We start from the raw sequence: 27,403 nt of genomic DNA on the forward strand, positions 1-27,403 counted from the left end.
TTTGAGGTAACTTAGCAACATATAACAATGTAATTGCTGTCTCAATTAGGTGTCTATGCTTCCTCTCAGCTAGACCATTCTGCTGGGGTGTGTATGGGCATGAAATATGATGTAAAATACCATGTGTAGCCAAATATTCCTTAAATGCATTGTTGAGAAACTCTCCACCACCATCAGACTGTAACATTTTAATTCAAGACTGAAATTGATTCTCAACATAAGCACAGAATTTGACAAATGAACTGAAAACCTCTGATTTATTCATTAGAGGAAAAATCCATACAAACCTAGTAGCTTCATCTATAAAAGACATATTATAGCGAAACGCCTCAACGGAAACAACTGGAGAAGGTCCCCATACATCACTATGAATCTTATGAAAAGGTATGTCTACTGTATCAACTCTAGCAGAAAATGGAAGTCTGCTCATTTTTCCCTCAAGACAATGTGAGCAAACTTTACTAATGTCATCAGAAGAACAAGCTATATTTGAGTTCCTAAGCATAGCTGCTAAGATTACATTTGAAGGGTGTCCACATCTCTGATGCCACAAAGAAGATTGCACTGTATGTCCCAAATAAGCAGAAGGAATTGCACCTTTATTCAACAATGTTGGAAAAATATGCACAGGTACTCTGAACAACTCATTATTGCTACTCTTTCCGTGGTGGAGGATTGCCCCTGTTGCCTTATCCTGCACGAAAAATTGAATGTCATCACATATGAACCAATTGTGATTGTCTTTACACAGTTTCTTAACAGATAAAAGATTAACAGTTAGCATCGGCGCACGTAAAACACTCTTAAGAGACAAAATGTGAGATGGAGTTTGCAGAGTGCCATGACCAATATTTTGTACATCCAAACCTTTACCATTACCAACTATTATCTTCTCAGTGCCTTCATATGGTGTAGAGTGAGCAAGAACTGTTAAATCTGGGGTCATGTGATGAGAGGCACCAATATCAAGAATCCACGATTCTCCATTTGAAGTGGCTGCAGAAGCTTGAGCATTCATAGCTGGAAAACCAGTAAAGGAGGATGGTACAGGTTGAGAAATGAATGAAGGAGTCTGATTGACATTCACAAACTGAGGGGATTGGTTATTGTTGACAAACTGTGACGGAGTAGTGATCATTCCTATATCAACAACATGAGGAGACATAGGAAAACCTTGATATGCAAAATTGGCAAATAAGGAAGGAGATGGCTGAGCTCCTTGATAGGCATAATTGTTCCGATGCCTACAGTTCAAGGCAATATAACCCCGTTTTCCACATATTTGACATTCTTGTACAGTTGAACCATTATCATTCCTAAAAAGACATGTAACTGCTACATGACCCTTTCTCGAGAAAATTTGACACTCAGGAATAGGCTCAAACCGATTGGATGTATTTTCTGACCACTGCTGCCAATTATTTCCAGATCTCGACCCATTAAATTTCTTATATCCTCCATTTCCCCTTGGTCTATAATTGTTTCCATTGAATGATCTGCCAGTCATATTATTTCCTAAGTAGCCATTAGACTGAAATTGATTACCATGATAACCTGTAACAAATGATGAACTTCCAGAATAACCAGAACCAATAGTCGGAGAAAACTATGCATTAGAAGAACTGCCTGATGGAGCTGATGATATAGTTGAAGATGCAGGGAACTGAGAAGAAGAACTCCCAGTATGATCATTAAAAGCATTAGCATTAACATACATGGCAGACATACTCTGAACCAAAGACTGCATTCTAGTTTCAATTGTCTTCTCTACACCCATTAATTGAGCCCGAAACTCTTTAAGTGTAATCGGTGATTCTCTAGCTAAAATAACAGTCCGAATCATATCGTAATCAGAAGGTAAGCCAGTTAGTGCAGCAATGATGAGATCATTGTCTGACACTTTCTCTCCAGCAGCCTGTAATTGATCTTTAATAGCCTTTAACCTCAATAGATATTTATCAATAGTGTCCCCCCTTTTTGCATAGTATGTAACTTTGCTTTGAGATGATTGACACTAGCTTTAGACACAGACATATATCTATCCTGTAAAGCAGTCCATGCCTCATGAGAGGTCTTACAGCCTACCACATGTTCTATAGCATCATCACTGAGTGTAGCAATTAACAAGCTTAACAACACCATATCAATCTTAACCCATTTTTTATAAGCTGCATTTATCTCATTGGTAACCCTTAATTCAGAAGTGATAACAAACTTGGGAGGGCATACAAAATCACCAGTAAAATGATCAAAGAAATCATAGCCACAAAGAACCGAGCCAAATTGATAACTTCATTTAATGAAATTATCATCATTCAGTTTAATAGTGAGCATACCCAACAAATTTTCAATCCTCACTTGATTTGCCATGATATGAAAACAAAAACAGAGAAGCAATCAAAACTATGTCGGTGTGAAAATACCCAGAAAAACCCAGATGCAAGATGAGTCGGTGGATAACTCCAGATGAACAAGAATTGCAAATCTGATTTCCAACTACGAAGACAATCACTATACGATCACAGAGAAGCAAGAATCACATATATACTCCAACAATGGCAATCGGCCTTGAATCAATTCAATTACTTTAACAAACTAAATTCTCAACAAATTTTGGCATCGGCCTTTCATCAAATCAACATATAACTCTTCAATTAACCAAAAAACTATGGCATCGGCCTTCAATCAACTCAAAACACTTCAAGAAATTGAAAAATCACAACAAATTTTGGCATTGGCCTTTCATCAAATCAACATATAACTCTTCAATTAACCAAAAACTATGGCATCGGCCTTCAATTACACTTCAATTCAAACGAAATTTCAGAAAAAAGAACACTAAACTCTTTTAGGGTTTCCAAGGCAAAGAACAAATGCCCAGAGACAAAGCCCAGAAGCAATATCACCTTCTTACCAGTCGAAGCAGCGGAAACGATGAACCAATACCATTGCGCAAGCAAGAACAGCTCTGGATACCATCTTAACAGTAGAGATGAATTCCATAGAAATCAAGAAATACACTGAAGAAGAAACTTAGAGGAGAAGTCGAAAGAATTACAATATATTTCTCTAACTGTTTTAGGTATTACAACATCTTACCAAAATAAAGGAAAGGAAAATGTATTTATACTATTATATCTAGTAAGCCATATGTGCACATGTTTTGCACGTGGAGTGGTAATGACACAGCCTATATTCTTATCCAATAGAATCAATAGTCTGGAATCCACCAAATTTGAGAGAAATCCTAAAAGTTGTGTTTGATTAATTGATTGAAAGATGATCACAATGGAAGCAGCTAATGGCTTAAATAATCTACGTACAACTCCTAGGACAACTCAAAGTCTTAGATAATTAAACAAAAGTCAAACGACCTTATTTAGACGGCAAATGACAAGTTCAATTTTTTATTACAGAACTTAAAACACAATTTTGAACTGCAATGTTCTTTTCTTTCCAAAAAGGTATCATGTGCCCAAATTGGAGCTCAGATGCCAAAACTGCAAATTCCGCTACGTCTCTTTGTCTTCTGTCAGTCCATTTTCTCTTCAATCCACTCGACCATTTGTTCTACATCATAAAGTTATAAGGTAGTAAAGAAAGAAAGAAGGTAAAGGTTGTAAGAGTAATGCTACACTTACATATTTGTACCATATTTCTAATAAAGGAAGGGGTCACTTATCTATTAGAGAAATGATACAAATATAGTATGAAAAATATGATAAGAGTAAAATCTTTTAGATAGTAAAGGTAGTAAAGTTGGAAAGGCATTGCACGCCAAAAGGTTTCAAAATTTGTGCTTTGGTTGATATACTTTAATTTGGAGAGATTTTTTAATGTGCTTGTAATACGGGATGGTACATTACATGTCATTATATATGTGGAGACACTTGAAAAATAAATTTATCTCCATATATATGATGACATGTAGTGTATCACCCTGCATTTCGGGTACACTGAAATATTTCCCATTAATTTGGCATAAACAGCCAACAGAAAATAAAATTTGGGGACGTATTGGATTCCAAGGTTTTTTGCACAAGAAGTTAGACAAGCAAAACATAAATGATTGTTCGTTCCCAAGCATAACATAAATGAAGAAGATTACTTAATGAAGAAGATTCCAACTTACTATACGTTGCAACTTTATATTTGGAACTTAATGAACCAAAAGTGTCCAAAAGAAAAAAGGATAATGAACCAAAAAGTGTCCAAAAGAAAAAGAATGACCTCTCAGACCGCCCTATGTTCCCCATAATATCTTCTACTTTCAAGCACATATATTATCTTGATCTTCTTACTCTGCTGCCATTCAGTTCTCTTCTTAGTACTGTTCTTCTTCCAGTTTCTCAGCTTAGAATGGCGGGAAAAGACAAAGCTGCAGGTCATGCAATCGGGATCGACCTGGGGACAACCTACTCGTGTGTGGCGGTGTGGCAGTATGATCATGTAGAAATCATAGTGAACGATCAGGGCAACAGGACCACTCCATCTTATGTTGCATTCACAAATACTGAGCGATTGATAGGTGATGGTGCATTCAACCAGGTCATAAAAAACCCAACCAACACCATCTTCGGTACGTTCATCTCTTCCTGTATGTATCCATCTACATATATACCATTTTCCCATTAATTTATTTCTCAAATTAGTTTTTCTTTTTCTCTGAATATTTATAACAGTATTTGAAGTTATAAAATGTGGGGTGTTGATGATAAGTTATAATTTAGATTATGATTTTGATGATAATTAAAAAGGTGTAGTACATTTACAGTAGAGTGAAAGAATTTGGGATAGTTACGACACCGTTTGTTTAACAATATGCTTTTATTTCAATCATATGACCTATTTCTTTGTTAGTTTTGGTTGTTGGGTTGTGTTTCTAATTCTGACCTCAATTTGCAGACGCGAAAAGGATGATCGGTAGGAGGTTCACAGATGAATGTGTTCAAAACGATATAAAGCATTGGCCTTTTAAGGTCATTGGGGGTCCTTCCGACAAGCCAATGATTGTCGTCACATACAAGGGTGTAGAGAAACAATTTGCTGCTGAAGAAATCTCATCTATGATTCTTGTGAAAATGCGGGAGATTGCTGAGGCCTACCTTGGTTCAACTGTGAAAAATTCAGTTATCACAGTCCCTGCTTACTTTAATGACTCGCAGCGACAGGCTACGAAAAAGGCAGGTGGTACTGCTGGCCTAAATGTGATGCGCATCATCAATGAGCCGACTGCTGCAGCCATTGCTTATGGGCTTGACAAGAAGGCCGGTTGGTATAGCAAGAGAAATGTGATGATATTTGATTTGGGCGGGGGAACTTTGGATGTTTCGCTACTTACCATAGCTGACAGTGTCTTTGAAGTGAAGGCCACCGCTGGAGACACTCATCTTGGAGGTGAAGACTTTGATAACAGAATGGTCAACCACTGTGCTGAGCAATTCAAGAGGAAGCATAACGTGGACATTGGTGGAAACTTCAAGGCTCTTAGGAGGTTAAAAAATGAATGTGAGAAGGCAAAGAGGAGGCTTTCATTTATGTCTGAGACTGACATTGACATTGATTGTCTGCATCAGGGTGTTGATTTTTGTTTAACTATTACCCGTGCTAAATTTGAGCAACTCAACATGGATTTCTTCGGCAAGTGCATGGGGCCTGTGAAGAATTGTCTGCAAGATGCTAAAATGGACATAAGCAGCGTACATGATGTTGTTCTTGCTGGTGGCTCTTCCAGAATTCCCAAGGTGCAGCAGCTTTTGCAGGAGGTTTTCAAGGGAAAGGAGCTTTGCAAGGGCATTAATCCGGATGAGGCGGTGGCCTACGGTGCCGCTGTTCAAGCTACTGTCTTGAGTGGTGACAATCTAACTGGAAAGCTTGGGGACTTCACACTGGTGGATGTCACCCCTCTCTCACTTGGGGTGGAGATTCGTGAAGAACATATCATGTCAGTTGTGATTCCAAGAAACACAAGAATACCGGTCAAAATAATCGAAATTTTTTTTACTACTGAGTATGACAACCAACGGAATGTTAGGTTTTCCATTTATGAGGGTGAGAGTAGAATGGCAAGAGATAATAACTATTTGGGAGAATTTGAACTCAATGACATTCCTCCAGCTCCCAGGCGTGTTCCTAAGTTTGATGTTTGCTTTGATATTGATGAAAATGGCATCCTGTATGTCTCTGCTGAGGACACATCCACCGGCCAAAAGAAGGGGCTCACGTTCAACTCGGACAGAAGAACTTGTGAAGGAATTGAGACATTGATTTAAAAGTCAGTTGACTGATGTAAGAAACATTAATTTCTCGCATGCTATAGACCGAAATATCTTGTATTAACCATATTTCCTATCTCATTGGGTTTGCTAATTAAATCCTAATCTTCACTCTTCGATCTAAAAGTTTTTATTACGGTCTTTAATTAGAACTGGTCTTTACTTGAATTATGGCTCACGCAGACATGAATAGAACTTTCGATTCCAGGGCAAACATAATTTCTTTGACGATGTTCTCTATTTACTCCATACACGCACTCACGTTGAGATCTGTTAATGCGTTATGTCTCATGATCATTCATCCTCCTGATTCTTACATATAAAACTGGATGAACCTTTAACAAAAAATGAACCAAAAAATCAAGACACTGATTGCATTCCGCTGGGGGATATCCAACTGCTAAAAATAAATGAATGTATATACATTTTTAAGCCTGCCTGCATTCTGATCGGTTGTTCTTCTTTGAGTTTTCACGCTGAGAAAGTCAAGAAGAAGAAGAATTCTCCAATCTTCCAAAGCTGCCTTATAAAGTCATCTAAGCAGAAGAATTCTCGGAGGAGTACTTTATTTAGCTACTGAGATCTGTGCTAGGTTTCTATGTGCAAGTCCACTTCCACTCTCAATACGTGCAACTAATTTGCCGTTCTGTTTTCCGTTCATAGCTCATTACATAGATAAATACTGAACTTAATTTAAATATAAAGTTGTAAAGTTATCTCAAAAAATGGTAGGAAAGGTAAAGTTAAAAAGTAGATTTGACTTAATCGTAACTGTTTAAATATGAAGGACTAGAGAATAGAGGAATTTGGAAGAAATAGAATCATACTCTGAGTTATAAAGTAGTAATGGTATTAAAGAAGGTAAAGTTATAAAGTAGTTATAATTTATGTTTTTTTTCTGGTAATCGTTATCGTTTGTGCTTTTATTTGCTGCACAATTTGGCATAAAAACAGGCACATAAAATAAATTTTGGAGACTTAGAGGGTGTAATCAAATTAGGATTTGTTTGCAATTTTAATGGACTTTAAAATTAGGATGTATTCAATTAAGATTTGGAAGAGGATTTAAAAAAGAGTTTGAAATTATGGTGTAATTAAATTAAAATTTGAAAAGATTTTAAAAAATACATGTAAATCCATGGGTAGTCAATCAAATTTTTTTTTTAAAGTCCACCTAAGTCTGGGTGTAGTGATAAATGCTAAAGATTTGCTAGGATTTCAATAAATGGAGGATTTTTATGGATTTGAAAGTGATGGTACAAATACAAATTACCATCAAGAATCCTATCCTCCCCCTCAGATTTCTTTTCACACATAAGAAAACTTGCCAACCTTATGGCTAGACATTTTCAAATCTTATGGCCATGATAAATATGGTTGAAAATTTTAATATGTATGAAAGTCATGATGATTTTATGAGTGGGAATGAAATCGCAACCCGAGGCTATGATTGATTTAATGTATAATGGTGAATAATTGTGATTTGGAATTCCAATGAATTTGGCTGGAATTTATGATATTTGTTTTGCTAATGATGAGTATGGTGAAAATTTTCTGATGTTGGTATCACCAGTGGGTGTGGCTAGAAAATTTGAGGAAAAATCATGGCAACGACTATGTATAGCCAATGATGGTAAGTGGTTTTACCAATGCTTGTGGTCATTATGCTAGTATTTATCTAGCCAATGGTAGATGTGGTTTGATAATTTAGTATTTATTTAGCCATTTCGGATTGCGGGTTGATGTTTAATACATATTTTGCCAATAGTATGGCTAGAATTTCTAATATTTATTTTGCCAATAAATGTTGATGGGAATCTAAGTATATGGGTGAGAATCATTGACACGCCCCGACCCTGATATTCCCCGAATACCCGGATAGACACGTACTGGCGGACACCCGAGGGTGACGAAAGCCATTAATTGATACAAAAACTAAGAATAAGAAATAAATACGGGTTATGAATTTAAATACAATGAATTAACAATTTAAGAACGTGTTTAGAGTATACAACTAAATCTAATCACTAAAAAGAATTAAGATAAAATTGAATGAATAAAGAAGTGGGTCATACATCGAGAGGATTCAAAGATGTTGCTGCGGAAGTGTCTTGACATGGGGATTAGGTGCCTTGATCCTAAGTCCTGAATGGGATACAAAGAGGTTAATTGGTAGGAGATTCAGTGATGCCACTGTTCAAAGTGATTTGAAGCTCTGGCCATTTAAAGTCACTGAAGGTCCTGGCGGCAAGCCCTTGATTGTGGTTACCCACGAGGGACAAGAGAAACAGTTCGCTGCCTAAGAAATTTCAGCCATGGTTCTATCTAAAATGCGGGAGATTGCTGACGCCTACCTCAACTCCACTGTGAAGAATGCAGTTATCACTGTCCCTGCTTACTTCAATGATTCACAGCGTCAGGCTACAAAAAATGCTGGCAACACCGCTGGCCTAAATGTGATGCGTATCATCAACGAACCAACTGCTGCAGCAATTGCTTATGGCATTGACAGGAAGGCTGGTTGGTATAGCAAGAGAAATGTGATGATATTTGATTTAGGCGGTGGTACTTTAGATGTTTCACTACTTACCATAGGTGATGGTGTGCTTGAAGTGAAGGCCACGGCTGGAGACACTCACCTTGGAGGAGAAGACTTTGATAACAAAATGGTGGACTTTTGTGTTGAGCAATTCAAGAAGAAGCATAATTTGGACGTGAGTAGAAACTCTAAAGCACTAAGGAGGTTAAGAGACGCATGTGAGAAAGCAAAGAGGAAGCTTTCATTTACTTCAGCCACTGACATTGAAATCGACAGTTTGTCTGAGAGTACTGATTTCTTTACAACTATTATACCCGTGCAAAATTTGAGCAACTGAATATGGATTTCTTTAACAAGTGTCTAGAGCCAGTCGAGAAGCGTTTGAAGGATTCCAATATGGAAGTAAGCAGTGTCCATGATGTTGTTCTTGCCGGTGGATCTTCTAGAATTCCCAAAGTGCAGCAACTGTTGCAGGATGTGTTCAAGGGGAAGCAGTTGTGCAAGAGTATCAATCCGGATGAGGCAATTGCGTATGGTGCCGCTGTTCAAGCTGCAGTCTTGAATGGGAAGGGAAATGAGAAGCTTCAAGACTTCACTCTCTTGGATGTCATGCCCCTGTCACTAGGGGTTGAGACTGTGGAAGACTATTGTGAGACATTCATGACTGTTGTGATTCCAAGAAACAGCAGGATTCCCATCAAGAGGAACACAACTATAGTTACTCGCTACAATGAAGTGACGATCAAGTTCCCCATTTATGAGGGTGAGAACACAAACACCAAAAATAATAATTCCTCCAGCTCCAAAGGGCACTGCTAAATTCGATGTTTGGTTCAGTATTGATGCCAACGGTATTCTAAGTGTCTCTGCTGAGGATAAGTCTACAGGCCAGAGGAAAGGGATTACAATCATGAATTATAAAGACGTAAGGAACTTTGAAGGAATTGAGGCAGTGAACTAATTAAGAAGCCTAGTCCTAGAACTGAATTAGGACATATATTATAAAATCAGCTTTACGTTTTAATTTTTGGAGGAGTTGTTTATCTTTATTGGAATATAAATGTTGGACAAAGTTTCAGTTGAAAACAAAGGAGTTGGTACTCAGGAGAAATATTCATGAACTAGTGAACTTTGGGCCCTTTTGATATCTTTATGCGAATCTTTGGGCCCTTTTGATATCTTTATGGAAACCAGTTCACATTCTTCATAAGAAAACATGCAATGCAAACGATTGCATAACATAAATACAGCTGCAAACAGTGTTATGAATTTTCACCGCTTCACCAACCAAATTGTAGTTGTTCTCCCATGGGTGGACTATCAGATGGATCGAGTCTGCACCCTGTCTTGTTGAGAATGAATCCTACATTGATAGAAAGAGAGACCTTGCATGTGCTTTTAAGGAGTTGGGTTACTTTCCATGTTGCCAAGTAGTTTTATGGTAGAACCCCAACTTTTTCACGTCTCACCCCAGTGCAACATACAGTTTCCGCTTGGGACGCCTGAAGGCCCACTTCCACTTCCCAAGCAAATGTCCCACCAACAAACTCCAATGTTCTCCACCACCAAACCCCCCCTTTCGGAACACCATTTGTCCAAAAGAAAGGGATTACAATCAACAGTGACAGAAGAACTTTAGGAATTGAGAAGATGAGGAAAGAAATGATAATTTGTGGCATACAAAGGCTGAAAATAACACATACATTATTGTAGATGCAAATTTCCGTCGTCTTCTCCTTGGACGAAAATGCATCTGCAAAATGATAACACCTAAGATTAAGGCCAAAAGTCTCACACGCCCACGATGAATGAGGGGGCTTTGGCCGAAGAATCTCTAATGCTAAAGTTAGAATTTGAGATAAAATATATTTGAGAATTTTTGGGAGAGAATGAACCCAGGATTTTAGTGGAGATATGGGGCTATATATAGGGGTGTGGCCAGCCCTACTTGGAGAAATAGGGACCGACCACTTAAGGTGGTATTTGGAATGTAATTGGCAATTAATCGATCAATTAGGCAATTAATCAATCAACTAATTTGCTAATTAATCTCAATTTGAAAAGAATAATTGGAAGTTACCTTGTGGGAATGATTTGATGAGGATTGATGGGAGGGTTTTGAATAAATACCATTTTGATCAACTTTGACCTTAATTGAGCCGTTATTGTCCGTTGTATGTGCGTGGGAATTTGCGTATGCCTCAAATGTAATTTTGTCCTTTTTATTTAAAAGTCCATGTGTCACCTTCATAATTTTATTGATTATTTTTTGCTACACAATTATGAAATCAATTTGATACTCTACATGTTTAGCTGTGAGTTCGGATGGTTTTGTTTATGCCAGGTGAGCCGGAGCCGGAGCCTCCAACGCGCTAACCCTGGTTGTGTTGCTTTGGGCTTATCGAAAAATTAGGGAGAAGCAAACAGTTTATAGGCACTCCGTTTGCTTGCTTGTCATGCATCATAACATCGTTTTGATATGCTGGTTGTTTTTGTTATGAAAGAAATCATGTGTTGAGTTCTGTGATCTTGCTACAGCTCAGTGCGCGAGACGGGTTTAATGAAAATTTTGACATAGATAAACAACTGATGTGTCATGTTTGCTCTGTTTCATGAAATTTCTTGACTCATTACAAGATTAGGATTCTTTTTCTTCTTTAGTACATTGGAAGTCAGACTCCATGATGTTTGTTGCAAGACAACAGAAATGGGTATGTTACTGTTCTGTAGGATCGATGATACTACTGTGAGAAGATTTAGCAACTGCTGATATTCCAATCGAAATCTTTGTAAAACAAAATGTCAATTTTATAAATTATGTTTCATAAATAAGAATTTAATGACTTTATTTTGTATCTACTTTTGAAAATTAAGTTTGTTCAAGCATCCAATCTGCTTTATCTGTACATATGAACATAATTCGTGGAGCTTGATCAAGCTTATTGTAAAAGCTCAAACAAATCGACGAAATAGATTAATTTTTCCGTTTGGCAATTGAATGAAGAAGATTACTTAACTAAATCCAAATCACTTTTTTTTTTAATTATCTAGTCTTATTAGATTTGGAACTTAATGAAGAAGATTACTTAATGAAGAAGGTTACAACTTACTGTTGCTTCTTTAATTTTGGAACCAAAAGTGTCCAAAAGAAAAAGACCAGTGAACCAAAGTGTCCAAAAGAAAAAGAATAACCTTTCGAACCGCTCTATGTTCCCCATAGGAGTAATGTTATTCATACCATATTTTTATACCACATTTCTATACTAACTTAGGTAGCATCTAATGTGGACAGCCACATCATTTGAAAAATTTACAAAACCCAAGTAAAGGAATAAGAAAGACTCCTTGTATACCACAATCATTATTTAATTAACTAGTTTTTCTTAATTATTAGTTTATTAAATAATAAATTAAATTTAAAAATCTGATTAATTCAAATGATGTGGCTGTCCACATCAAATGCCACTTAAGGTGGTATGAAAATGCGGTACAAAAACATGGTATGAATAGTATTACTCTCCCCATAATATCTTCTACTTCCAAGCACATATATTCTCTCTGTCTTCTTACTCTGCTACCATTCAGTTCTCTTCGTAGTACTATTCTTCTTCCAGTCTCTCAGCTTAGAATGGCGGGAAAAGACGAAGATGCAGGTCATGCAATCGGGATCGACCTGGGGACAACATACTCGTGTGTGGCGGTGTGGCAGTATGATCATGTAGAAATCATAGTGAACGATTAGGGCAACAGGATCACTCCATCTTATGTTGCTTTCACAAATTCTGAGCGATTGATAGGTGATGGAGCATTCAACAACAATAACAACAAAGCCTTTTCCCACTAAGTGGGGTCGGCTATATGAATCCTAGAACGCCATTGCGCTCGGTTTTGTGTCATGTCCTCCGTTAGATCCAAGTACTCTAAGTCTTTTCTTAGGGCTTTTCTTAGGGTCTCTTCCAAAGTTTTCCTAGGTCTTCCTCTACCCCTTCAGCCCCGAACCTCTGTTCCGTAGTCACATCTTCGAACCGGAGCGTCAGTAGGCCTTCTTTGCACATGTCCAAACCACCGTAACCGATTTTCTCTCATCTTTCCTTCAATTTCGGCTACTCCTACTTTACCTCGGATATCCTCATTCCCAATCGTATCCTTTCTCGTGTGCCCACACATCCCACGAAGCATCCTTATCTCCGCTACACCCATTTTGTGTACGTGTTGATGCTTCACTGCCCAACATTCTGTGCCATACAACATCGCTGGCCTTATTGCCGTCCTATAAAATTTTTCCTTGAGCTTCAGTGACCTACGACGGTCACACAACACGCCGGATGCACTCTTACACTTCATCCATCCAGCTTGTATTCTATGGTTGAGATCTCCATCTAATTCTCCGTTCTCTTGCAAGATAGATCCTAGGTAGCGAAAACGGTCGCTTTTTGTGATCTTCGCTAGATTGCTCCGGTCATTAGTGTGGATAAGTATATAAATGGATAGAGATAGGAAAGCAAACGCCAGATGTACGTGGTTCACCCATATTGGCTACGTCCATGGAATAGAGGAGTTCTCATTAATTGTGAAGGGTTTACACAAGTACATAGGTTCAAGCTCTCCTTTAGTGAGTACAAGTGAATGATTTAGTACAAATGACATTAGGAAATATTGTGGGAGAATGATCTCGTAATCACGAAACTTCTAAGTACCGGAGTGTGGTATCGTCTTGACTTGCCTTATCTGTCTCGTAGGTAGATGTGGCATCTTCTCTGGAAGTACTCTTCCTCCATCCAGGGGTGGTATCTTTAACTGGTGGAGATGCACAAGGTAATGTATCAATTTCACTTGAAGCTTACTTGTAGTTTCAGGCTTGGTCAAGCGCGATACAAACCATGTAGTAGGAGTCCCTCAAGTCGCCGAGCTAGGGGATCTGCTGAAAGAGGTGACAGACAAGGTAAGCAATCAGAGCTCCAAACAATCAGTCCCAGATCAGAACTTTGATTTCGAGTTCCGGCTGATTGTTCACATTCTCCCTATCTTGCAGGCAGCATGAAGGATAAAGAGAACAAAAATGAAAAGAGATGATATGGGATACTTTTGCTTTTGAAGAAGTAACTTTCCACAGGCTTATTCTTGAACTGGGCTGGAGGGTTTTCTGGTTTCCTCCAGAGTATAAGGCCGACTGAAGAATTTGAGGGTCAAAACAAGTCCATTAAATCTATAGTACGTTCGACCCTGCTGATATGGGATACTTTTGCTTTTGACAGAGTAGTGGATGTATCAACACGTGTGCTGTTACGCTTGTCTCCACATGCTTCCTTGTATCCTTCTCACTTGCCCTATCTGTTCCTCAGGCAGATGCGGTATCTTCCCTGGAAGCATAAGATGTTGAAGATGAGTACTCGAGAGCAATGCCAGGTAAGTAATCAAGTAAGGGGTTCCAGGCAGTCAGTTCCTGACTGGAAGCTTGATTCCAAGGGCTGACTGATTGCTCTCTTTCTCCTTGTCTTGCAGGTAAGAACAAGGCCAAAGGAAAAGACAGGGAAAAAGCATGATATGAGATACTCTTGCTTTTAACCCTGATGATATGAGATATTCTTGCTCTAGTATAGCTTGTTTGTAGAGGTATTATCGGGGGGAAATAAAGCTGAATATTTCGAAAGGCTTCTTTGGGAGTGCCCTCTCAGATATGAGGAAGGGTTGAGCATTTTTGCAGGTCTGCCTGTCTGTTGGGGATGGATGTCGACATATATAGGAGTCTCCCTAACAACAAGTAGTAATGCTATTCCTTTACCCTGCTTGGTCATAGCACGGTAGTGTGAGCTGCCAGCTTCACATGTTTTAACTCTGTCAGAGCACTTTGAAAAAGTGGTCTGTGGTATCTGGAAAGCTGATGTTGCGTGTGAAGATTACAGACAAGCTCTATCCAAGGAGATCCGGCTCTTGAAGTTGGGAAAGTGGTGCCTCTTCGGTTTTCGAACAAGTAATCCTGTCGGAGATCTGGCTCTCGAGATTCGGAGAACGATGCCTTTTCGATTTTTGAGAAAGCAATCCTGCTAGGGGTCTGGCTCTCGAGATTCAGAGAGCTGTGTCTCTTCGATTTTTGAGAAAGTAATCATGTTGGGAGTCTGGCTCTCGAGATTCGGAGGGCGGTGCCTCTTCGATTTTGGAGCAAGCAATCTTGTTGGGAGTGTTTTCTCAAATGTGAGAAAAGGTTGGGCATGTTTGCTAGTCTACCTTGCCACGAAGCACAGAGGTTGACACACAGGGACTTTCCAATTATCTAGCAGTGGTACTGTTCCTTTACCCTTGTGGGTAATAATATGGTAGCTAGACCTTCAAAATTTATGTGTCTAAACTTTGTTAGTGCTGTTTCTTTGCTATTCTTTTACCCTTCTTGGTCAGAGCGGTGTAGTGGGAGCTGCAAGCTTCACGTGTCTCAACTTTGTCAGAGAACTTTGGCAAAGTTATCTGTGGTACCCATGAGCTAATGTTGCGTGTGGGAAGTGGGTGATTGAACAGTAAGATTCATGTGCTTTCTACTTCACCAGAAATCTTCGACATAATGCCCATAATTTCCGCAAAGCTGAGTGTACGTGTGACAGGTGCTGACAAGGCTGGAAAAGTAGGTGCCTCTTCGATTTCTGAGATTGGCCCTTGTGGTCTCTGAGCAGCCCAGCTTTTGAGAAAGCAAGCGCCTCTTCGATTTCTGAGATCGGCCTTCGTGGTCTTTGAGCAGCCCAACTTTTGAGAAAGCAAACGTCTCGTGGTCTCTGAGCAGCCCAGCTTTTGAGAAAGCAAACGCCTCTTCGATTTCTGAAGCTCCGTCGAGTGCAAATTTTTATAGAGGCTGGCATTAAGTTCCAAAGCACACTTGAATCTCCACCAGTAGAAGCTCCATTCTTGCACTTCTAAGATCTTGATTTGTCCGACCTCTTCTCTCTTCAACACCTTTGAAAATGTCTGGCCCCTCCGACTGTCGTTTTGACTTGAACCTTGTTGAAGAGGCAGCCACGCCTTCTCCAGACAACATATGGCGCCCATCCTTCGTCTCCCCTACTGGTCTTCTTACCGTTGGGGATTCCGTGATGAAGAATGATATGACCGCTGCTGTAGTGGCCAGGAACCTTCTCACTCCCAAAGATAACAGACTACTTTCCAAACGGTCTAATGAGTTGGCTGTTAAGGATTCTCTGGCTCTCAGTGTTTAGTGTGCAGGTTCTGTGTCTAACATGGCCCAACGCCTATTTGCTCGAACCCGCCAAGTTGAATCATTGGCGGCTGAAGTGATGAGTCTCAAACAGGAGATTAGAGGGCTCAAGCATGAGAATAAACAGTTGCACCGGCTCGCACATGACTATGCTACAAACATGAAGAGGAAGCTTGACCAGATGAAGGAATATGATGGTCAGGTTTTACTTGATCATCAGAGATTTGTGGGTTTGTTCCAAAGACATTTATTGCCTTCGTCTTCTGGGGCTGTACCGCGTGATGAAGCTCCAAATGATCAACATCTGATGCCTCCTCCTTCTAGGGTTCTGTCCAGTATTGAGGCTCCAAATGATCCCCTTCCAGTGCCTGCTCTTTCTGGGGCTCTACCGACTGCTGAGACTTCTCCTAAGCAACCTTTGTGAAGGCTCTCTCTTGTTTGTTTATTTTGACTCATGTATATGTACATATTTGTGACTTATCGGGGATATCAATAAATAGTTTTCCTTCATTTCAACGTATTGTGTTAAATACACCAAAGCCTTCTTCGCTAAGTTCTCTGAATTTTCTTTTGTTGAAGCTTGTATGTTGAAGCTTTGTGAGTGGAGCATGTAGGTTGAGGTAGTATTCCCTTAATTTCCCGAGTGAGGAAAACTTCTCGGTTGGAGACGTCATGGAGCATTCAACCAGGTCATACAAAACCCAACCAACACCATCTTCGGTATGTTCATCTCTTCCTGTATGTATCCATCTACATATATACCATTTTCCCATTAATTTATTTCTCAAATTAGTTTTTCTTTTTATCTGAATATTTATAATAGTATTTGAAGTTATAAAATGTGGGGTGTTGATGATAAGTTATAATTTAGGTTATGATAATGATGATATTTAAAAAGGTGTAGTACATATGACCTATTTAGGTTATGACCTAAACCCTAGACTGAAAGAATTTGGGATAGTTATGACACCGTTTGTTTAACAATATGCTTTTATTTCAATCATATGACCTATTTCTTTGTTAGTTTTGGTTATTGGGTTGTGTTTCTAATTCTGTCCTCAATTTGCAGACGCGAAAAGGATAATCGGTAGGAGGTTCACAGATGAATGTTTTCAAAACGATATAAAGCATTGGCCTTTTAAGGTCATTGGAGGTCCTTCTGACAAGCCAATGATTGTCGTAACATACAAGGGTGTAGAGAAACAATTTGCTGCTTAAGAGATCTCATCTATGATTCTTGTGAAAATGCGGGAGATTGCTGAGGCCTACCTTGGTTCAACTGTGAAAAATTCAGTTACCACAGTCCCTGCTTACTTTAACGATTCACAGCGACAGGCTACGAAAAGGGCAGGTGCTGCTGCTGGCCTAAATGTGATGCGCATCATCAATGAGCCGACTGCCGCAGCCATTGCTTATGGGCTTGACAAGAAGGCCGGTTGGTATAGCAAGAGAAATGTGATGATATTTTATTTGGGCAGGGGAACTTTGGATGTTTCGCTACTTACCATAGCTGACAGTGTCTTTGAAGTGAAGGCCACCGCTGGAGACACTCATCTTGGAGGTGAAGACTTTGATAACAGAATGGTCAACCACTGTGCTGAGCAATTCAAGAGGAAGCATAACGTGGACGTTGGTGGAAACTTCAAGGCTCTTAGGAGGTTAAAAAATGCATGCGAGAAGGCAAAGAGGAGGCTTTCATTTATGTCTGAGACTGACATTGACATTGATTGTTTGCATCAGGGTGTTGATTTTTGTTTAACTATTACCCGTGTTAAATTTGAACAACTCAACATGGATTTCTTCGGCAAGTGCATGGAGCCTGTGAAGAAGTGTCTGGAAGATGCAAACATGGACATAAGCAGCGTCCATGATGTTGTTCTTGCTGGTGGCTCTTCTAGAATTCCCAAGGTGCAGCAGCTTTTGCAGGAGGTTTTCAAGGGAAAGGAGCTTTGCAAGGGCATCAATCCGGATGAGGCAGTGGCCTATGGTGCCGCTGTTCAAGCTACTGTCTTGAGTGGTGGCAATCTAACTGGAAAGCTTGGGGATTTCGCACTGGTGGATGTCACCCCTCTCTCACTTGGGGTGAGGGTGAGGGAGGTTGCTTGTGAAGAACGTATCATGTCAGTTGTGATTCCAAGAAAGACTAGAATACCGGTCAAAATAATCGAAAAAGGTTTTACTACTCGGTATGACAACCAACGGAATGTTAGGTGTGCCATTTATGAGGGTGAGAGTAGAATGGCAAGAGATAATAACTATTTGGGAGAATTTACACTCAATGACATTCCTCCAGCTCCCAGGCATGTTCCTAACTTTGATGTTTGCTTTGATATTGCTGAAAATGGCATCCTGTATGTCTCTGCTGAGGACACGTCCACGGGCCAAAAGAAGGGACTCACGTTCAACTCGGACAGAAGAACTTGTGAAGGAATTGAGACATTGATTTAAAAGTCAGTTGACTGATGTAAGAAACATTAATTTCTGGCATGCTATAGACCGAAATATCTTGTATTAACCATATTTCCTATCTCACTGGGTTTGCTTAAGTCCTAATCTTGACTCTTCAATCTAAATTTTTTTATTACTGTCTTTAATTAGGACTGGTCTTTTCTTGAATTATGGCTCACGCAGACATGAATAGAACATTGGATTCCAGGGGAAACATAATTTGACAAAGAAAGACAAAGTGGAGAAGCTCGTCCTCTTCATGCATATGACACTGCTATACTGACTTGGGTTTATATAAAACCTAAGACACTGATTGACGAAGAAATGAAAACATACATCAATTAGACGACACCATTTACTAAGGAAATGCACTGATCTGTGTAGAGTAATTCTATTCAATTTGAAAAGGACCATACACAATGTACTGCCACTTTGTATAAGATGGCACCAATTGAATAACATTTACCGTATGATAAAAACGGTTAAGAATTTTTCATTCAAACATTGAAGTAAATATTATAAAACATTGTAATATATAAATTCCAACAAGAGCTTCTCACCCATCCTCCTGATTTCAACTTTGAAATTGCAGATTCATGCTATGTTGTTTGTGTAACATATGAACTAGTAAATATATATGTGACTAGGCATAAAACCACAGTTCTATCATTTCTCAGCTGGTAAAGCTTATTTTTCTGTCTACCAATTTTCCAAAGCTGCTTTAAAAAGTCATTGAATCAGAAGAATTCTCGGAGGAGTACGTAGCTACTGAGATCTGTGCTAGGTTTCAATGTGCAACACTGCAAGTCCACTTTCAGTATGTGTAACTAATATGCCGTTTTGTTTTCTGTTCAAATGTTCAGTACACAAGTAAATACCAAACTTTATATACTAGCTATTGTTTGTCGCAGTTTTGTAGAACTAAATAAAGTTGTAAAGTATTCTCAAATAAAAAAGAAGGTACAGTTTTAAGGTAGTAAAGGTAGTAAAGAAGGTAAAGTTGGAATTGTAGTGAAGATAAAATGACGTAGCACGAAGTTAAAGGAGTACAAGTGTAATTCTTTGAAAGATGATTACAATGGAAGCAGCTAATGACTTAAATAATCTGATTACAACTCCTAGGTCAACTCAAAGGTTTAATGTAATTAAATGAAAGCCAAACGACATTAATTAGATGACAAATGAAAAGTCCAATTTTTATTACAGAACTTAGAACGCAATTTTGAACTGTGGCGTTCTTTTCTTTCAAAAAACATATGGGCCCAAATTGGAGCTTAGACGCCAAAACTGCAAATTCCCGTTGCGTCCTTTTGTCTTTCGTTGATCCATTTCCTCTTCTTTCCACTTGGCCCATTGTTCTACATAATAAAGTTATAAGGTATTAAAGAAAGAAGGTACATGTAGTAAAGGGAGTAAGAGTAATGCTACACTTACCATATTTATACCAATAATTAAATAAATAAAATTAAAAAAAATATTAATTTAATTATTTCGGTTTGGTTCGGTTTGGCTCGGTTTCTAGACCACCAAAACCGAACCGAACCAAAAGAGTTCGGTTCGATTCGGTTTTTTGAATTCGGTTCGGGTTTTTTGTTCGGTTCAGTTTTTTCGGTTTCGGTTTGGTTCGGTTTTTGGTTTTTTTTTATTTTCGATTTTTTGAACCCACCCCTACTAGTAGTATTTCAGTGAGGGAGAAGACCTGTTTGGATAGCATGATAGCATATGTTTAGAAAACAGGATAAAGGCTGGTCGATATGTTTGGTTCTTAACATAGTGAAAGTGTAACAAAGAATTAAAGGGACAGATGTGCTGACTTTATTGGCCCATGTCATTTGGTCAGTAAATTGGGTACTTCCCAGTGACTACTCAAGTATTATATTTTCCCCACTATTTTTTTTTTCTCTTCTAACCCCATCTTTTTTTGTTGTTTGTTAACCCATTTCTCTTTTTTATGTATTTATCATTCTTGTATGTATTTTTTTCCTCTTTTTAAGACTCCTAGCTTATTTATTTTAAACTTTCACATTATCTATAAATATTGCATTAATTTTTTTAAATTAATGTAAATATTGTTCAATGCTTATTTTATGATAAAAGAAATTCATTTAAATCCATCTAGATTTCTGCCTAAATCTTGCCTAGGCGCCTAGCTGCTAGGCTCCAGTACGCTGCCTAACTAGTGCCTAACGTTTTTAAGAATCTAATCCTAACCAATTTAAGCTTGTTACATGGCTTTGATATTATCGCTTACAACCGCATTGGTGAAGAGACTGTTTTCTGTTGTGAATATTGATTCAAAACTTTGCACTCTTCAATGTGAAAGCAACCGCTTCGATTGAACCTTACACTCTTTTGAATTTCGCCCCTCCCCTCGGCAAATCCTGGCTTCGCCACTGACCACCATGGTTGTCCTCCTTCTTCCCTTCTCACGAAACAGTGACACTGTCACTATTCAAAGTGTGCTCCGGCGAACCCCAACATAGATAAGTTTCAAAACTACTCTAAAACTTCCCTTTGTGGTCCTCTTAAGTCATTTCTGATCATGTGTGTGGGTTTTGGACGTGAAAACTACGAAGAAACATGTTGGGGAGACTTCCCTAGATTCCAGCTAAGAACCTGTCACTTTCGAGCCAATTTACAGCCAAGCCACAATAAGTTGACCGGCGTGCAAGGTATCAATCTCTTCGTCTCTCTAATTACTACAACTTTCCTTTTTGAATCACCTAATTTCGTTGAGTATTGAAGAAGTTATATCCATTTTAATCTTACCCAGTTTCCGACGACCTCTGAGGCTTTCGAGGTCCTTTTTTCGGCTAAACCACGGTGAGTTAGATGTCATGTGAGGTACCATTATCTTCGTCTCATCGAGAAATATGATTTTCATTTTTGAATCACTCGATTTCGTTGAGTATTAACAAGGTTATGAACGTTTAAAGTTTGTCCAATTTTACGGCCAAAATCGGGCCTTCTTCTTCTTGAGGTCTAGCGACCCACCAAACTCAGGCCCTTTGGGCCGTAACCAACATCTGGCCTTGGCCCACTAAAACCTCAAACCCAAATCTTTTTAAGTCTAGGCCTTGGGCCGGATTACCCAAGCCTAACCCAATTATTTTATCTTTATTTATTTCTTTCTTTTAAAAAAAAAAAAACCCAAAGGCCCTTAGGCCATTCGAATAGGGCCTTCGGCCCGTGAACTTAAAAAGCCCTTTAAGGCCAGCCCTTTTGGGCAACCTTGAAACGTTTGGGCTTTGGAACCCAAACCAACTTCTTTAGGCTTTGACCCAAAACCCCTTTAAGCCCTAACCCATTAACTTAACATTTAACCCTAGCCCAAGTCCTTACTAAACCCTTTAACATTTCAAACCCTAAAATCTAACCGGCCCATACCCTTTATGAGGAATATTTTGTTAGGAAATATTCCATTAGGGAATATTTCGTCTGAGAATATTCTTGTGTTGACTTTTCGGAAATTGAACCAGAACCTTTCTTAGGGTAATTCGACATCTTGAATCCATTTTTGATGTCCGTTTTCCCAAATTCAATCATTTGAGTAGAGTTTTATTAATTGGACCCTTTATGTACTTAGGTGCAATTAATAACGGCGGTTCTGTTATTCCTTTTGGCACGGCTTTGCACCAACGGTGTATGGTGAATGGACCCCTTTCAAAAATGCATGTTTTAATAGTAGAAATGCATACATAAAAAAAACATGATTTAATGATTATGTTTTATGAAACGTTTTATGAGATAACATGCTTATTGAGGCTAGTTTGAATTATTACTATTTTTCCTATAATCCATGTTCTTTATAGGATATATGATGGATGATGATATAATATTTAGAACATGTTTCGAACACTTCTTTATAGTATAGATGATGGATGACTTTATACTATGAAGATGCTTTTCAAACGTAGATATGTTCAATGGTTTTGTACTTACCTAGTGGTCCATATTCCGTTACGGGGCGAAGGATAGATTCTGTCACTGGCGAAGTTACAGTGTTGGCATAGGGCCTGAATGAAATTTTCCTCTGGCAAATTGGCACAAGGACGAAGAGCTAGCATGGGGCCTGAAGGTGATTTTCCTCTGGCAATTGGCACAGGGACGGGGAGCTGGCATGGGGCCTGGAGTGAGATTGGACATTCACTAGCGATTATATATATATGAGATGTGTTTTGAGACATTGCACGGCATGCTAGATTTCGAAAAACCTATTTTTATCATTGTTGATGCATAAAACTGGAAGTCTTGGAACAACGTAAATTCGACCGTGAATCTGCAAGAAATGTAAATAACACAAGATGTATCGTTGTTCACCCCAAAGTTTGGGCTACGTCCACACTGATTATGTATTTATCTGAGGGAGAGAGAGCCCTGAGAGTGAAAGCTTTGAGAGGGGGCCTAAGAATTGGCCTCCCCCAATTGTGAGGGTGATGAGTCATTTTATAGAATAAGGGCTCCTCACTTATTACATATTTGCCCCTTCCTTTATTACATAATTACATTTGAGTCCCCCGAGTATTTGTAAGAGATCTAAATACGAAGGCCCTAAATATGGTATAAACAGTAGTCCCCCAAGTCTTCAGTCAAGAGAGTCTTTTGGCTGGAGACTTGAAATTCAGTCCATGTGTGGGCCGAAGTAACTAGATGTTGTCTTGAACTGATGCTCGATATGAGGCAGTGCTCAATCTGAAATGATGCTTAACTAGAAGAAGCACACACTACGAGGTTGCTCAGCTCGTGGCTTATGTTGCCTTGGTTGGCTCGGTTTTGTGGCGTTTAAAAGTGAGGGAGTCCCTTTTATAAAATAAGGGCTCACTTCTTAATACATGAATGATGGGCTAGAGTTGATGCTTGCGGCAAAGCGGTTACTCAGTAGGCGGTGATGCTCTCTAATAGTGGTGAGGGGATCCCTTTTGTGAGAGGGCCAGGCCTGGGTTGGTTCCAGTAAGGTATCTCGGCCTGACGTTCGATCTTCAACTTGTTTACTTCTTCAAGGAACTGTAGGACAAGGGGGTCATGAGTGGAGTTATGTACCACCAGAATTTTCTTTCGTAAGTCTCCATCGCCTCTTGGAAGTAGGAAAGTTTGAGCATGGGCGTGTGGTTTTTTCTTGGACTCGCTGTACTGACTTTTAGGGTGAGTCTGTCGAAATACCTCAGAGTCCCCCATACCTTCATGTTCCTCTGGGACCTATCATTCCTTCCCTAGATTGGCAACTGGCCTGGGTCGTGGGAGGGGACCAAGTCTTTCAGAAACCCTTGGGTCATTGATCTTCGAGCATATGTGGAGGGGATTCTCTCGACGTTGCTTTAGGAAGTCTCAGCAGTCATAATAAACGGTTTCGATCCTTCCAACCCTTCTGCAAAGAGGTGTCTTCCTCCATTTCTTCTACTTCGGGTCGAAGCATCTGGGTTGAGAGAAGTCTCATGTTGATTAATATTTTAATGATTAGCTCGCTCCTCATCAGAAATACCCATGTCGAAGGGAGGTGACCCTCCGTGTTGAGGGGCACCCAGATGATGGTTGATGTCCACAAGGGCAACGAGCTCGCGTGTTTGAGTACGCCTAGTTTCGTGGAGCGTCTCAAAGAGCTTCTCATACTGCTCCTGGAGGACCTCATTATTTATTGCTATCTTGTTGTTCTGAGCTTCTAGCTCATCGACTTTAGCTTGAAGAGCAACCCTCTTTCCTTCCTTCTTTTGTTGCTTTGCACTAGGTGCAAGAGGGGTGTCATTCTGTGTGTTGTGGCTTCCTTCGCTCCCCATGTTGGAAAGGGATGCTTGGTCAAAAGAAAGTGTACAAATGGTGGAAACCAGCTTGGCAAAGCTGAAGAGGGTGGGAATAAGTGTCGTTCCCACAAACGGCGCCAAATGTTGATGCACAAAATCGGAGGTCTTGGAACAACATAAATCCGACCGTGAATCTGTGAGAAATGTAAATAACACAAGATGTATTGTGGTTCACCCCAAAGTTTGGGCTACGTCCACATTGATTATGTATTTATATGAGGGAGTGAGAGCTCTGAGAGTGAGAGCTTTGAGAGGGGGTGAGAGAGCCTAAGAATTGGCCTTCCCCAATTGTGAGGGTGATGAGTCATTTTATAGAATAAGGGCTCCTCACTTATTACATATTTGCCCCTTCCTTTATTACATAATTACATTTGAGTTCCCCGAGTATTTGTACGAGATCTAAATACGGAGGCCCTAAATATGGTATAAACAATCATGATATATGAGTTTTCATAAAACCTGGGGGGGTAGTATGTTGATAACTATTTCATTATATATATATATATATATATATATATATCAACTTGGTCCACTCATATTTGTTTTGCGCCCCCTTCAGGACTTAGAATCGAGGTGTACGATCTCGGCATCAAGACATTTCCGCATCGGCATCTTCGAGTCCTTTTGATGTAGGACCCATTCCTTGTTCATTCAAGTTTATATTTTTTCATTTAACGTTCTAGATTAGATGTCTGTTCTGAACACGTTCCTTAAAGGCATATTCATTATTTTTATATTTATAAGTCCTATTTATTCCTTGTTTTCAACATTTGCATTTAATAAATGGCTTTCGTCACCCTCGGATGTTGGTTAGCACGTGCCTATTCTGGTATTTGGAGAATATTGAGATCGGAGCGTGTCACTTAAGATATTAGGTGCATGAGTAAAAACTCTTAACCATACATGCCCCTTGCAAGTATTATTTATTTTTTAACTCAGTTGATGCTGCAATTTCATCGAATTTTAGAAAGTGAGACAGCCAGTAGCTTTATTTGATTTGAGTTGTGTAATTAAAGGAGTTGCAATTGATAAGTTTAACCGTAGAAATTTGTTCTTTTTGTTTTCTCGGTTTCGCGCTTTGGCATGGACGAACCATTAACAAACAATTAACCAAAATATCGGTTGTTCTTCTTTAAGTTTTGTTAATGCACAAAATCAGGGGGACTTTGGTACAACAGAAAATGTTAAGTTTGTGACCTTCGCTAGATTGCTCTGGTCACTAGTATGGATAAGTATGTAAATGGATAGGGATAGGGAAGCAAACACAAGATGCACGTGGTTCACCCAGATTGGCTACGTCCACGAAGTAAAGGAGTTCTCATTAATTATGAAGGGTTTACACAAGTACATATGTTCAAGCTCTCCTTTAGTCTAGTGAATGATTTAGTACAAATGACATTAGGAAATATTGTGAGAGAATGATCTCTATTTATAGAGGAGAGTTTCTAGTTTCATTCTAACATTGACACATGTGGTGTTGTAATTGGCTTCTGGTGTTGACATGTGTCACGTTATGATTGGCTTCTGATGTCGACACATGTCGTGCTGTGATTGGCCTCCTAGTTTGAGGGAAACTCTTCTGGGTCCTTGACGGTATAACGTTGACCGGTGCTCAGTAGTTTCGGGATTGGTCAAGTATGGTACAAACAGTGCTCCCCTAAGTTCCCGAGTGAGGGAAGCTCCTCTGTTGGGGACTTGCAAGATCCAAGCCATTGAGTAATCACGAAACTTCTAAGTACCGAAATGTGGTATCATACGTAGATGCGGCATCTTCTCTGGAAATACTTTTCCTCCTTTCAGGGGTGGTATCTTTAACCGATGAAGATGCATAAGGTAATGTATCAATTTCACTTGAAGCGTACTTGTAGGTTCGGGCTTGGTCAAGTGCGATACAAAACCCTATAGTAGGAGTCCCCCAAGTCGTCGAGCTAGGAGATTTGCCGAAAGAGATAACAAACAAGGTAAGCAATCAGACTTCTAAGTAAGCAACCTAGATTGGAGGTTCGACTTCGGCTTCCGGTTGATTGTTCTCCTTCTCCTTGTGTCGTAAACAGCAACAAGAATAAGGAGAAGCAAATGGAGAAGAGATGATATGAGATACTTTTGCTTTTGAAGAAGTAACTTTCCACATGCTTATTCTTGAACTGGGCTAAAGGGTTTTCTAGTTTCCTCCAAAGTATAAGGCCGACTCAAGAATTTGAGGGTCAAAACAAGTCCATCAAATCAAGAGTGCGTTCGACCTTGATGATATAGGATACTTTTGCTGTTGATGAAGTAGTGGATGAATCGGCACGTGTTCTGTTGCGTTTATCTCCACATGCTTCCTTGTATCCTTCTCACTTGCCCTATCTATTCCTCAGGCAAATGTGGTATCTTTTCTGGAAGCATAAGATGTTGAAGATGAGTACTCGAGAGCAATGCCAGGTAAGTAATCACGCAAGGGGTTCTAGGCAGTCAGTTCCTAACTGGAAGCTTGATTCCAAGTGATGACTGATTGCTCTCTTTCTCTTTGTCTTGCAGGTAAGAACAATGGCAAAGGAAAAGACAGGGAAAAAATATGATATGGGATACTCTTGCTTTTAACCTTGATGATATGAGATACTCTTGCTCTGGTGTGGCTGGTTTGCATAGGTATTATTGGGGGGAAGAAAGCTGAGTATTTCGAGAGGCTTCGTTGGGAGTGCCCTCTCAGATATGAGGAAGGGTTGAGTATTTTTGCAGGTCTACCTGTCCGTGAAGGATGGATGTCGACATATATAAGAGTCTCCCTAACAACAAGTAGTAATGATATTCCTTTACCTTTCTTGGTCGTAGCAATGTAGTGGGAGCTGCAAGCTTCACGTGTTTTCACTTTGTCATAGCACTTTGAAAAAATGGTATGTGGTATCTAGAAAGCTGATGTTGCGTGTGAAGATTGCAGACAAGCTTTATCCAAGGAAATCTGGCTCTCGAAGTTCAAAGAGCAATGCCTCTTCGATTTTCGAACAAGCAATCCTATCCGGGATCTGATTCTCGAGATTTGGAGAACGGTGCCTCATCGATTTTTGAGAAAACAATCCTGTTGGAAGTCTGGCTCTTGAGATTCGGAGAGCAGTGCCTCTTCGATTTTTAAGAAAGTAATCCTGTTGGGAGTCTGGCTCTAAAGATT

At 39.4% G+C, this 27,403-nt stretch overlaps 1 protein-coding gene and 2 pseudogenes across 5 annotated transcripts in view; all 3 read left to right on the forward strand.

Moving 5' to 3' along the window:
* Positions 1–4,202: 4,202 nt before the first annotated feature.
* LOC126619332 (heat shock cognate 70 kDa protein-like) overlaps positions 4,203–27,403 on the forward strand; it is a 105,792-nt gene continuing 82,591 nt past the window's right edge. For 2 of the 5 annotated variants that reach the window (XM_050287688.1, XM_050287704.1), the window contains exons 1-2: positions 4,203–4,579; positions 4,906–6,274. In XM_050287688.1, coding sequence (XP_050143645.1) covers positions 4,246–4,579; positions 4,906–6,272 — 1,701 coding nt within the window. In that variant the 5' untranslated portion in view covers positions 4,203–4,245 and the 3' untranslated portion in view covers positions 6,273–6,274. Of the gene's footprint in view, positions 4,580–4,905; positions 6,357–18,463; positions 18,555–27,403 lie in introns of those variants that run through there. The other 3 variants (XM_050287697.1, XM_050287679.1, XM_050287670.1) reach the window with 3 other exon arrangements.
* Positions 9,132–9,953, forward strand: LOC126619490 (heat shock 70 kDa protein 4-like; annotated as a pseudogene).
* LOC126619425 (heat shock cognate 70 kDa protein-like) overlaps positions 17,240–27,403 on the forward strand; it is a 93,613-nt pseudogene continuing 83,449 nt past the window's right edge.

This window comes from Malus sylvestris, chromosome 1 (genome assembly GCF_916048215.2).
Source record: "Malus sylvestris chromosome 1, drMalSylv7.2, whole genome shotgun sequence".
In the NCBI taxonomy this organism is placed as follows: Eukaryota; Viridiplantae; Streptophyta; class Magnoliopsida; order Rosales; family Rosaceae; genus Malus; species Malus sylvestris.